Source organism: Chroicocephalus ridibundus, chromosome 13, assembly GCF_963924245.1.
Source record: "Chroicocephalus ridibundus chromosome 13, bChrRid1.1, whole genome shotgun sequence".
Taxonomy (NCBI): Eukaryota; Metazoa; Chordata; class Aves; order Charadriiformes; family Laridae; genus Chroicocephalus; species Chroicocephalus ridibundus.
This window is the reverse complement of record NC_086296.1, coordinates 13,213,094-13,225,536: the sequence shown is the minus strand read 5'-3', so window position 1 is coordinate 13,225,536 and position 12,443 is coordinate 13,213,094. Positions and strand designations below refer to the sequence as shown.

The 12,443-nt window shown below is 62.4% G+C and overlaps 1 protein-coding gene across 1 annotated transcript; it reads left to right on the top strand.

Annotated features, from left to right (window-relative positions):
* The first annotated feature begins 1,804 nt into the window (after positions 1–1,804).
* On the top strand, positions 1,805–10,809 carry LHX5 (LIM homeobox 5). Its single transcript, XM_063351119.1, has 5 exons — positions 1,805–2,074; positions 3,839–4,062; positions 5,213–5,490; positions 6,913–7,078; positions 10,240–10,809. Exons 1-5 carry the CDS (start codon positions 1,902–1,904, stop codon positions 10,605–10,607), a joined length of 1,209 nt encoding a protein of 402 aa, XP_063207189.1. The 5' UTR covers positions 1,805–1,901; the 3' UTR covers positions 10,608–10,809.
* Positions 10,810–12,443: the final 1,634 nt, after the last annotated feature.

Here is a 12,443-nt window from a genome sequence, read left to right as displayed (position 1 = left end):
AAGGGCACACACAAAACCGCCTCCACTTCCCCTCCGATGCCCCTTTGCCGCGGCGGGGTTGTTTTTGGGGTTTTGGTTGGGTTTTTTTTGCTGCTACCGGAGCGTTTCCGAGCCCCGGTGCAGAGCCGGCGGCGGGATGCTCCGCGGCTGCCGGGCCGGAGCGGACTTTGGTCGAGCCTTCTACCCCCGAAGAAAAAAAAAAAAAAAAAAAAAGGAAAAATTAAAATAAAATTATAAATGTAGATATTTTGGCTGGAGAAACGGGCGGGGAAGGGGAGGGGAGGGCCGGCCTTCACCTGCCCTGCCGCCTTCCTCTTCCTCCCCGCACGGCCGGACCCCAGGGCCGCCCCCGTCCTCTCCCCGAACCCCGGGGAAGCGGCGGCGCCGCGCCGCACCGACCCCGCCGCTCCGGTGGGGGGCTCCGGGCTGGGGCAGCGGCCCCTCGGCCCCAGACAGAATAACGCCCCCACACAGTGTGTGTCGCCCCCCCCCCCCCCCCCATAACCCCCAAGCGCCGGGTCCAATCCTGCACTCCGTCCCCTCCCGCACGGCAGCCGGCGATTTACAGCTCCGCCGCACCTGGAATTAAAGAGGAAAAAAACAGTGTCCGAGGGGGTAGCGCCCGCCGCCCCCCCCCCTCCTATCTCCCCCCCCCGGGGGTTGCCAGCGAGTTCTGCGGAACGGGGAAGGGGCGGGCAAGCGACAGGCCCGTGGGACAAAGGCCGGGGAGGGGGGTGGCGGGGGGGCCCACATACCTCCGCGCAGCACGGAACTTTTCATCCCGCCACGCTGCGCGGAGGAGCCGGCCCTCCCCGCGCCCTCCTCCCCCGTCCGCCCTCCCACCCCCCTTCTAAAATCCTCCCCCCCCCCTTTTTCCCGCTTGTTGCTCTTCCAGACAAAAAGCATCTCCCCCCTCCCCCGCCTTGCGCAAAAAAAAATAAAAATATCAACCAACCCCAAAAACAGGTGATGCTCACCCCCGGCCCAACTCGGGACCCCACTAAAACCCTCCCCGAGCATCCCTTTGGAAAGAAATCAATACAAATAAAAGGAGAATTGGGGGGAAATCAGGGTTTTTTCGCAGCGTGCCCCCCCCCGACCCCCCCGACCCCCCAGCCAGGTGCATACTCACTTGGCGGCACAGGTACAAGCCACCCTCAACAATAGAGGCGCGTTGTTTTTTTCCCTCTGTGCCAAGCACAAGGCTGGAGCCAATTTAGATATGCTATAAATTAAGAGGTTGCCATGGTTACCGCCCTCCCATTGGCCGCGGCCGAGGCGACGCGGGCCCCCACGTCACTAAATCTGAATAAGGATGCGCGAATTACTAAGGCGGGGGACAAAGCTGGCGATGGGGACAGCATGAGAGTGGCGGCGCGGCGGCGGCGGAGCACAGCGAGGCACCGGGGCTGCCGGCTGCAGGGGGGGGGTTCATGCACCCCTCCCGCCGCGCCCGCTGCCGCAGAGCCCGCCAGCAGCGCGGCCGCCGCTCCGACGGCTGCCGGGGAGCTCCGGAGGGACCGAGGGGGGATTGGGGTTTTTTTTAATTATTATCATTATTATTGTTATTTCTCGGGGGCGGTTTGGATTTTTTTTTTTTATAATTTTTTTTTTTTTTTTTTTTTTTTTTTTTTTTTTTTTTTGCCGGAGGAGGGGGAGCATCGGGGTTTTTTCCCCTCCCGCCGCCGAGACTCCGGAGAGAAAAGGGGGAAGAACTTGACAGCCGCTCCGCTCCCTTCCCTTGAATTTTTCGTTATTCCTTCTTCTTTCTTTCTTTTTTTTTTTTATAATAAATTTTAAAATTTATTTTGTTATTATTATTTTTTATTTTTTTCCCTGCGTTTTTGAGCCGGCGCGGGGCTGACTTCTCGTTTGCGCGTCTCCATCCCCCGGCGGAGGTTATGATGGTGCATTGTGCGGGCTGCGAGAGGCCGATTTTGGACCGGTTCCTGCTCAACGTCTTGGACAGGGCATGGCACATCAAATGCGTCCAGTGCTGCGAGTGCAAGTGCAACCTGACCGAGAAATGCTTCTCCAGGGAAGGAAAACTCTACTGCAAAAATGACTTTTTCAGGTGAGAAACCCCCCGCCCCCAGCACACACCCCCCCACACACACTCAGCCACCCAACGAACGGGGACGAGAGGGTGCGGAGGTTCACACCGCGCCCGCCTCCCGCTCCGGTCTCCCCCGGAGCTTCTGCGGGGGGCTCCCCGCTTCCCGCCCCCGTCGCTCTCTGCCCGGGATCCGCACCGAGCCCGCCCCACCGCTCCGGCGGGGAAGCAGCCCCCCCGAATCGGGGGAGCCCCGGGGATGGGGGGCCGGCGGCTGCTCTACGGCCGCTGTTGCAGCCCGGGGGTGGGGGTGGCGAGGCTGTGCCCCCCCACACACCCGCCGGTCTCCCCGTGACCTTGCATCCACCAGCACCGGGCCCCGCTCCGCCGGTGTCGCCGCCCGCCCCGTCGCGGCAGGCCCGGGTGGGCGTCGCGGCGACAGCCGCTTGTGTCCCCCCCCCACCTCCGCCCTCCCCCGGGGATTCGGCCTGGCGCTCCTCGACCCTCTCCCGGGACCACAGGCCCCGGTGAAGACGGTGGCCAAAACCTCGCCCCCCACCACCCCACCCCGCGCCGGCGGCCCCCCGAGCTCCTTAAACGCCCCTAATGACTGCGATAAGGTGCCGATGAGGAAATTAGGGGCCGGGATGGGAAAAGGGGGGGGGGGGGGGAGTCGATGACTTATGACTCCTAATGCCCTCACTACATCAACGTCACGGGGAGGCAGAAGTTGTGCCACGGCCGGAGGGGAAAAAAGGGGGGGACCCTGCGTGGGCACCCCGGGGCCTGGCAGCCCCCCCGGGGCCCGGCAGCGGCAGCCCCCGCTCCCGAGGATGGGGGGTATTTTTTTGTGGGGTGGGGGTTTGTTTGTTTTGTCTCTGGGGTTTTGTCCTTTTCTTTTTCTTCTCACCTTTTTTTTTTTTTTTTTAAATTTTTTCCTTTTTTAAAAAAAAATTTTTGATTTAGGATTTGGTTTTGTTTTGTTTTGTTTTTCTTCGGGAGACCGTTTCCGGCCAGTTCGGATTCCCTGGAAAAAAAATAATTTCAAAAAGGCATCTCCTGAGGTACAAAAAAACCCGCTCTGCCTCCAACGAAGGGAAGGAAAATCGGAGATTTCCAAAGCGCTGCTTCCAACCGGGAAAAATCCCCCTCTTCCCGGGAAAGCGGGACGGTGCCGGCGCCGGGCTGGGGACCCCGGGATGCTTCGGGGAGCGGAGCTCCCTCCTCCGCCGCCCGGTTTTGTTCTGGGTGCGCGGTTTCCCCCGCACCCGCCGCTCCCTTTTTTTCCATCTCTCTGGCCGCAATTTGCCCGTTTTCTCCCCCGGATTTTTAGGCCGGCGCCGGATGGATCCGAGCCCCCCCTACCCCTCCCTCCCCCGCCCCCCTCGCCCCATTCCCTGCCCGGGAGGCACCGGTTGAAACGAAATCCCCCCCCGCGGAGCGCGGAGGGGAACCCCCGCCGCCCTCCCCTCCCCTCCGGCCCTTCTGGGGCCAAATCCGGGCGAGGATGCTCATGTGTGTCTGCCCCCCCGGGTGGGGACCCCCCCCCATACCTGAGCTGTCCCCGCAGCCCACCCCGCGCCTTGCGAGCGGGGCTGCGCGGGGATGAAGGCTCTCCTCCCCCTCGCCCCGAAGGGTGCGAATCGCTTGTTCCCCCAGCAAAGAGATGCTGGAAGACGGTGGGATTTTGGGGGAGAGGAGGGGGGAATCGCTATAAACGGCTCCCCCCGCCGCAGCCCATCGTTCCCAGCGCTTCCAGCTCTCCCTTTTCTTCCCTTTTTCCAGGAGGTTTGGTACCAAATGCGCCGGCTGCTCCCAAGGCATCTCCCCCAGCGACCTCGTCCGGAAAGCCCGGAATAAAGTCTTTCACCTGAACTGTTTCACCTGCATGGTCTGCAACAAGCAGCTCTCCACGGGCGAGGAACTCTATATCATCGACGAAAACAAATTTGTTTGCAAAGAGGATTATTTGAACTCTCCCACCCTGAAGGAAAGCAGCCTCAACTCAGGTACGAGCGGCTCGGCCCACCGCATCGCCCGGGGGACGCGGCCCCGCAGCCGCCGCCATGCTGCCCGTCCCCTGTCCTCCCCCCCACCGGTCCGTCCCCCCCCCCCCCCCAAAGATTTCGCTTTGCGGGGTGAGGGGCTGCACCCCGCAGCCAGCCAGACCCCCACCCCCCGGTAATCTGCGGGGGGAGGGAGGTGAAAGCCACTGGGTGGAAGCTTTTGTGACCCCCCACCACCACCACGCAGGACACGCGTGGGACAAGCGGTGGCCGAGGTGCAGCCCCACGGCATCGCTCCCACCCCTCCTGCCCCCGGTGGGGAGCCGGGACCCTCCCCAACCCCGGCCCCCCGCCTCCTCCCCACGCCCCTGCGTGTGTGCCCCGTCCCCCCCGCGCCGCGGGCCTGATCCTTCGCCTCCTTTCACCCAGAGGCAAAGCTCCCATTTGACTTCCTTGGAAGCTGTCTCTGCGTCAGGACAGCAGGATCAGGCCCACTCCTGCTGTCCCAGCCATGCCGGGCGCCTGTGCTCACCCCCTTCCGTGGGCTCTCTCTCCGTCCAGCACCCGGGGCCGGATCCTGCCACGCCAGTCAGTGGGGCCGCTGCTGTGAGCGAGGCGAGTAGAGCTTGGCCTTGGGCGGGGGGGTGTGGGTGCTGGCATCAGGGTCCCCGGGGGACGGGGGTGGCTGGGGCGGGGCGTGAGCCAGGCTCAAGGCAGTGACTGGAGACACCCCCCAAACCCCGACAGGGACCGGTTGCGTTTTTCCCAGCGGCGCATCCCGCTTCCCGGTGTGAAAGTTGTGGGAGGCGGGGGAGAGGGGGAACTCCGGGGGCTGCGGTGGGCCTGGGGGTTTGCCCCCTCCCCAGCTCCCCCCCCCCCCCACCCCGGCCCAGCACAACATGGTGTGCAAGCAGCATCGGGCGGTGCTTGCCTGGAGCTCTGCGTGATGTTGGGGGGACGATGCTTTAGGGGTAGCGGGGCGGGGAGGGGGGGGGGGGGCAGAGGCCATCTGCACCCCCTGCTGCTCTCCAGCACCCCCCAGCCCCTCTTCTGGAAAGCAGCTGGGCCAGGGAGGGCAGAGGAGAGGGAGGTTGATCTCTCCCCTAAGTCATATCCCCCCCCCCCGCATTTCCTCTCTGGGTCTCCTTTACAGTGTCCTCATGTACAGACAGGAGTTTGTCCCCGGATCTCCAGGACCCCATGCAGGACGACACCAAGGAGACGGACAACTCGACCTCCTCGGACAAGGAGACCACCAACAACGAGAACGAGGAGCAGAACTCGGGCACCAAGCGGAGGGGGCCCCGCACCACCATTAAAGCCAAGCAGCTGGAGACCCTCAAAGCTGCCTTCGCCGCCACCCCCAAACCCACCCGCCACATCCGAGAGCAGCTGGCCCAGGAGACCGGCCTCAACATGAGAGTCATACAGGTAGGGTGGCCCCAACCTGCCGCCTCGGCGTGTCCCCCCCCCACCACCACCCCCCTGTGCCCTCCCGACAGCATGATGTCACCGGGCTGGCCAGTGATGTCATTCCCGCCGCAGACCGAGGTTCCTGTGACATCAGAGCTTCAGGGGGCGATTTCCTCTGGGAGAGCACAGACAGGGAAAGGCAGGACGGAAAAGGGGTGCCGGTGGGAGCCCGGATAGCTCAAGGCCGTGACGGTCTCCCCCAGGTGCTGGGAAGGCGTTGGGACACAGAGCTGGGGAAACGGGGACAGGCAAACGCCACACGTCCCCTGCCAGCGTCACCCCAGCCCTGCACCCACCCCACGCTCCCGTGGGCCAGCGGGGGTCCCCCACCCCGCATTTTAATACACTGGCCCCATGGGAAGAGATTAAAAGCAGCCCCGAAACATGGGTTATCCGGGCTCCCCCGCTGCCTCGGCTCCCCTCGGGGCCGAGCGGGATCCCCCGGCGTGCCGGGGAGATGGATGCTCCGGCCTCGTGAAAGCAAGGAGAAGCCATTGCGCTCTGCGGGCAGCCCGGCACTTTCTTACCACACTGCCCCCGTAAAGAAAATCCCTGCGGAAATGTAGGGATTAATGGGCTTTAATAGAGGCATTAACAGGGGAGGACTCTCCGGCTTTGCCAGCAGCGGAGCTGCGAGAATCCCGGCTCCCGGCAGAGGGGAGCAGGAGAAGTCCCCGGAGTGCGACGTGCTCCTTCCCCCGAGCCGCCCCATCCCTGGGGACACGGCAGGGGGCGGGGGGAGGGTGCACGGAAATGGGGCAATAATCCAAACCAGGATTATTTCCACCAGACGGGGGAAAAGGCGTGCGGGGGCTGAGGCCGTGCCGTTCGGATGCGGCGATGCCCCGTAACGAGGCGGCCGCGTCTTCCCCGTCCCTTTTATCTCCATCCTCACCCGCCGGTTTTTCTTCCGCCTCCCTGCTCGCCGCGGCAGGTGCTCATCTCCCCGCTTTCCGCCTGCTTCTGCCACGATCCGGACTTCCTCCCCCCCTTTTCCTTCCCTTTTTTCCTCTCCCTTTTTTCCCCCCCGTAGAAGGGAAAAATTCTCCCTCCTGTATTTTCTGGCTGCCCTCCCCCTTGTAGGGACAGACGGGATGAGGATGTGCATGGGGGGATGCAGCGAGGGGGCCAGGATTTTAATAAACCTTATTATTTGGTGTGTGTCCCCCCATCCCCTCATGCCCCTTTTGAGGCAATTGGCAGCAGGATGGGGGATGTCTCATTAAAAATCACCCAGAGATGGGAAACCCATCCCCTCCCAGGCAAGCGCAAGATTCCCATCCCTTTCCCCAGCCATACTTTGTGGGAAAGGGGGGGGTGTCCTGACGCAGGGGGGTCCCTGGTGTCCCCCGGCGGGTGGTGACGCCGGCTTGGCCGCAGGTCTGGTTCCAGAACCGTCGGTCCAAGGAGCGGCGGATGAAGCAGCTGAGCGCGCTGGGGGCCCGCCGGCACGCCTTCTTCCGCAGCCCCCGCAGGATGCGGCCCCTCGGCGGCCGCCTCGACGAGTCCGAGATGCTCGGCTCGACGCCCTACACGTACTACGGAGGTGAGGGACCGTCCGCGGGGGCCCTGCCCCATCCGACTCCCCCCCCCCACCTGGCTCCATCCTTCCTTCTGCCCCTTTGTCTTTGTTCCTTCCCTGTCCCGCTTCTCCACGGGTTTTTCCATCCCTCGAGGGGACGGCGAGGGGGATGTGCCCGCGGCCGCCCCATGCACGGCAAGGTGTCTGTGCACGCACACCCATGGCTGCGCACACCCACAGCTGCGCAATGCACGTACCGGCGCAGGGATGCGCATCCCCACGTGTGCTTACCTCCACGTACACGCACACCCCTCCACGCACACCCCTGCATGCACAGGCATACACCTCCACGCATACGCACACCGCTCCACACACACCCAGGCCCTTCCACGCACACACCTCCAGACACCTCCACACGCACCCACCCTGCTCCACACACACACAGACCCCTCCACGCGCACCCAGACACCCCTCCACGCGCACCCAGACACCCCTCCACGCGCACCCAGACACCCCTCCATGCACACCCATTTCCCCATACACACACACCCCTCCACACACACACCCCCCCGCCACGTGCACACGCACCTCCACGCACACCCCTGCATGCACACGCACACCCCTCCACGCACACCCCTCCAGACACCTCCACATACGCACATAACCCTCCATGCACGCACACCCTCCCCTCCACGCACACCCTCCCCTCCACATACACACACAGACCCCTCCGTGCACATCCAGACCCCTCCACACACACCCCTTCGTGCACACCCCTTTCCCCACACACCCACCCCCTTCCATGCACACCCACACACTTCCACGTACACCCCCCTCCACACCCAGAGCCCTCCATGCACACCCAGACACCCCACACACACCCCTGCACACCCTTCCATGCACACGCACACCCCTCCACGCACACCCAGACACCTCCCCATACACATACACACCCCTCCACACCCAGACACCCCCCCACACACCCCTGCACACCCCTCCACGCACACCCAGTCACCTCCACATACACACCCCTGCACACCCCTCCACGCACACCCAGACACCCCTCCACGCACACCCAGACACCCCTCCACGCACACCCAGACACCTCCCCATACACACACACCCCTCCACGCACACCCAGACACCTCCACATACACACCCCTCCACACCCAGACACCTCCACATACACACCCCTCCACACCCAGACACCCACACACACACCCCTGCACACCCCTCCATGCACACCCAGACACCTCCACATACACATACACACCCCTGCACACCCCTCCACGCACACCCAGACACCCCTCCATGCACACGCACACCCCTCCACGCACACCCAGACACCTCCCCATACACACACACACCCCTCCACGCACACCCAGACACCTCCACATATACATACACATCCCTCCACACCCAGACACCCCCCCACACACCCCTGCACACCCCTCCACGCACACCCAGACACCCCTCCACGCACACACCTTCCTCCACGCACACCCCGACACCCCCCACACGCCCCTGCACACCCCTCCACGCACACCCAGACACCTCCCCATACACACACACCTCCCACGCACACCCAGACACCTCCACATACACACCCCTCCACACCCAGACACCCAGACACCTCCACATACACACCCCTGCACACCCCTCCATGCACACGCATACCCCTCCACGCACACCCAGACACCTCCCCATACACATACACACCCCTCCATGCACACCCAGACACCCCTCCATGCACACCCAGACACCTCCACATATACGTACACACCCCTCCACACCCAGACACCCCCCACACGCCCCTGCACACCCCTCCACGCACACCCAGACACCTCCCCATACACACACCTCCCTCCACGCACACCCAGACACCTACGCACACCCAGACAGCCCTCCACGCGCACCCCTCCACGCACACACGTACCCCTCCATGCACACCCAGCCCCCGCCGCGCACACCCAGCCACCCCCAGCCAGCCCTCCACGCACACGCAGCCCCCTCCACGCACCCCCAGACACCCCCACACCCCCCTCCACGCACACCCAGACACCTACACCCACCCACACACCCCTCCATACACACGCACCCCCCTCCACGCACCCCCGACCCCCCCCCCCCCCCCCCCCGCCCCGCACACTTCGCCCCCGCCGGGGCCGTGGCGGGGCGGCGGCGGCCCCTCTTCCCGCGGACAAAGCCCCAGCTGCGGGGCTTTTGTCCCCCTTTCAGGCCGCGTTTGTTCCAATTACCTCCCGGGCCCGCAGCATATGGAAGGTCAGCGCCGCCCGGCTCCCCCACCCCCCCGCGCCGCCCCGACGGGACGGGATGGGCGCAGCGGGGCGGCCCCGGCGCCTCCCCTCTCCCCCCCGCCCCCGTAAACTGCGTTTTCAAAGCCTCCCCCCTGACGAGGGGCTTTCCAGGCACCCCTTGCTGCCCTGCACTTAGTTCCTAGATCCCTTCCAGGCTGCTAAACATACATATAATTTCCCCATTATATATATATTTTTCCCCATTTTATATATATATTTTTTTTTCTCCCCATTATATATACATTTTCCCCCATGCCATGTATATGTATTTTTTCCCCATTCCCTTTGTATATATTTTCCCTTATTCCTTTGATATATATTTTTCCCTTTTATATATATATATCTATCTTTTTCCCCTTTTCCCTTTCCCTTTGTATATATCTTTTCCCCTTTCCCTTTACATGGATTTTTTCCCTATTCCCTTTACGTGTATCTTTTCCCCTTTCCCTTTATACACACTTTTCTGCATTCCCTTTATACATCCTTTTCCCCATTCCCTTTACACATATATATATATATATTTAATTTTTTTTCCCCATTAACTAAGTATTAAATTGGGCCACCCTCCCCGCCCCAGCCCCAGGCTCCGTACCCTCCTACATCCCCCCCCTCCCTCCAGGCCAGGCAGGGAGGGGGCGACGAGCGCTGCAGCCCTTAGGACGGGCTTATTTCCCTTTCTGGGCTCAAATTTGCATCCGGCGCAAATTTGGAGGCGGCAGAGTATTTTGGAGCGGGTGGCCACACTGGCCCACGTCCTACTTGTGCCCAAGGGGGAGGATGAGGCTGGGTATGGGGAACGGTGGGATTTTTGGAAGATTTTTGGTTCTGGGGGGAACCATCTCCATCCTTTTCTCCCTCCTCCCGCAGATTACCAAGGTGACTACTACGGACCGGGAGGCAACTATGACTTTTTCCCCCACGGGCCGCCCTCCCAAGCCCAGTCCCCGGCCGACTCCAGCTACCTTCAGAACTCAGGACCCGGCTCCACACCCCTGGGACCCTTGGAGCCCCCTTTAAGCGGACACCACTCCTCAGAAAACCAAAGGTACACGGATATGATCTCGCATCCCGACACCCCCAGCCCCGAGCCGGGGATGACCGGTTCGCTGCACCCCATCCCCGGGGAGGTCTTCAGCGGGGGGCCCAGCCCCCCTTTCTCCATGTCCAGCAATAGCGGCTACAGCGGGGGTCTCTCGCACCCCAACCCGGAGCTCAGCGAGGCGGCGGTGTGGTAGGCCTGGCGCGGGCACGCGTGCGCCTATGGAGGGGGGAAAACGCCCCCACGGTCCCCCAGCACACGCGTGTCCCCCTTTCCCCCTCCCCGCCCCATCCCCGCTGCCCCCCGGACCAGGGCATCACCATCGCCGGATAAAAACCCCCTGCTCCGATGCCAAAACGCATCCCTGCATCCCTCCCCATCACTGCAGAACCTCCCCCCCCCCCCCGCCGCCCGGGACCTTGGGGCCACCCCGCTACCTCCCCCTCCCGGCACCTTTCCCCCCCACCACCCCCCAGCACTGGGGTGGGGGGCATTGGGCAATGAATGGTGCCCAGCCCCGAAGAACCCCCCCCGCCGGCGTCGGGACCACCGCCTCTCGGACCAAAGCTGAACTCGCCTGGACACAGGTCCCACTCTACCCCCACCCCCCCCCCGGCGACACCTGGGGAGAGGAGGGGGGGGGGGGAGGGCTGGGGCAGGGCTCCCCCCTGCTAATTAGCATCCTTTTTAATTAGCCCCTACCACATCACAGGGGGAATGGGGAATAGCAGGAATAACCCCCCACACCCTTGGTTTTGTTGTTCCCCTTTTATCCCCAAGGAGAAGGTGGGTTCGGAGCCGTTTTTTGGTGATGGGCAGTGTTGGGGGGGGGGGGGGGGGGGAACTGGGCCCAGGGCTGCCCCAGTAACCGGCTGAGATTGGGGTCCCACCCGGCGGAAAAGGCACCAGAAAGAGGCAGAAACAGGAAAAAAACCTAACAAAAAAACCCCAATAAACAACAAAAAACCCCAATAAACAACAAAACCAACCCAACCACCACAACAGCAGAAATCCAACCCGAGCCTCGACGCCGAGTCCCACCCCAACGTTTCCCGGAGGCTCCGCCAATTTAAGGATGTATTATAGTTTTTGCTTCTAGTTTCTTTATTTTGTATAAAGGAAAAAAAAAAAAAAAAACAAAACAACAAAACAAATAAAGTATGTTTTTGTGTTTACTGATTATTTATTGTACTTTAGTCATCGGAGGCTCTGAATTTTTCTATTTGGAAGGCCGGGGAAGGGGTGGCGCTGGGGAGGGAGGGTGAGAGGATAGAAGTTTGGGGGGGTGGGGGTGGGGGGGAAGGAAGGAGAATGGAAAAGGAAAGAAAAAAAGTTGTTTTCTGAAAGCGTCGTGGGTTTCCTGTCCCCGCTGCCTCTTGCGGAGGCTGTTAGTGTGAATGGCTCTTGTTGTTCAATGTGAATAAAAAACCTTTTAGTTACCTACTGTTCGGTCACCTGGTCCCTTTCATTTTATTGTTTTGGGGTGGCTTTTTGTTGGTGGGGATTTTTTTTTTTTTTTTTTTAAAGATAAGACCACGAGAGCTGCCGGCAGGGCTGCCCTGCTCCCCCCCTCAGCCCTGCCTGGGGTGCGGGGGAGCACCCCCCTGGGTGCCCTGGGTGGGATGGGTGCGCCCTGTACAGGGGGATGCTGCTGCATCACCCACCTGGTACCCCAGCACCCCCCCCCCACTCTCCCCCCATCACCCCGGCTCTCGGGGGGGGGACACACATTTCCCAGCTCAGTACCTTCCCCCACAACAGACAGGCCAGTGCACCATTTCTTCCTGCGGGGCGGGGGGGGTATTGTGTGGACCCCCCAAAACCCCCCCAAGGGCACGCCAGAGGCGCCCACAGCCCAGCTGGCAGAGCATCCCCGTGGGGGAGCCATGGGAGTGCCGAGGCGGGGGGCAGCAGGGCTCCTGGGGGGGGACACCTTTGGGGGGACATCACAGGGGAGGGTCCGTCAACACCATCAGCATCTTTTGCCCCACCTGCCCCGGCGGGGGCACTGAGGGCAGGCAGGAGGGGGCTA

Coding starts and splice junctions, on each gene's coding strand:
- LHX5 (XM_063351119.1), top strand. CDS start 1,902: ATGATGGTGCATTGTGCGGGCTGCGAGAGGCCGATTTTGGACCGGTTC. Junction 4,063..5,212: donor GGAAAGCAGCCTCAACTCAG/GTACGAGCGGCT, acceptor TCTCCTTTACAG/TGTCCTCATGTACAGACAGG. Junction 7,079..10,239: donor GCCCTACACGTACTACGGAG/GTGAGGGACCGT, acceptor CTCCTCCCGCAG/ATTACCAAGGTGACTACTAC.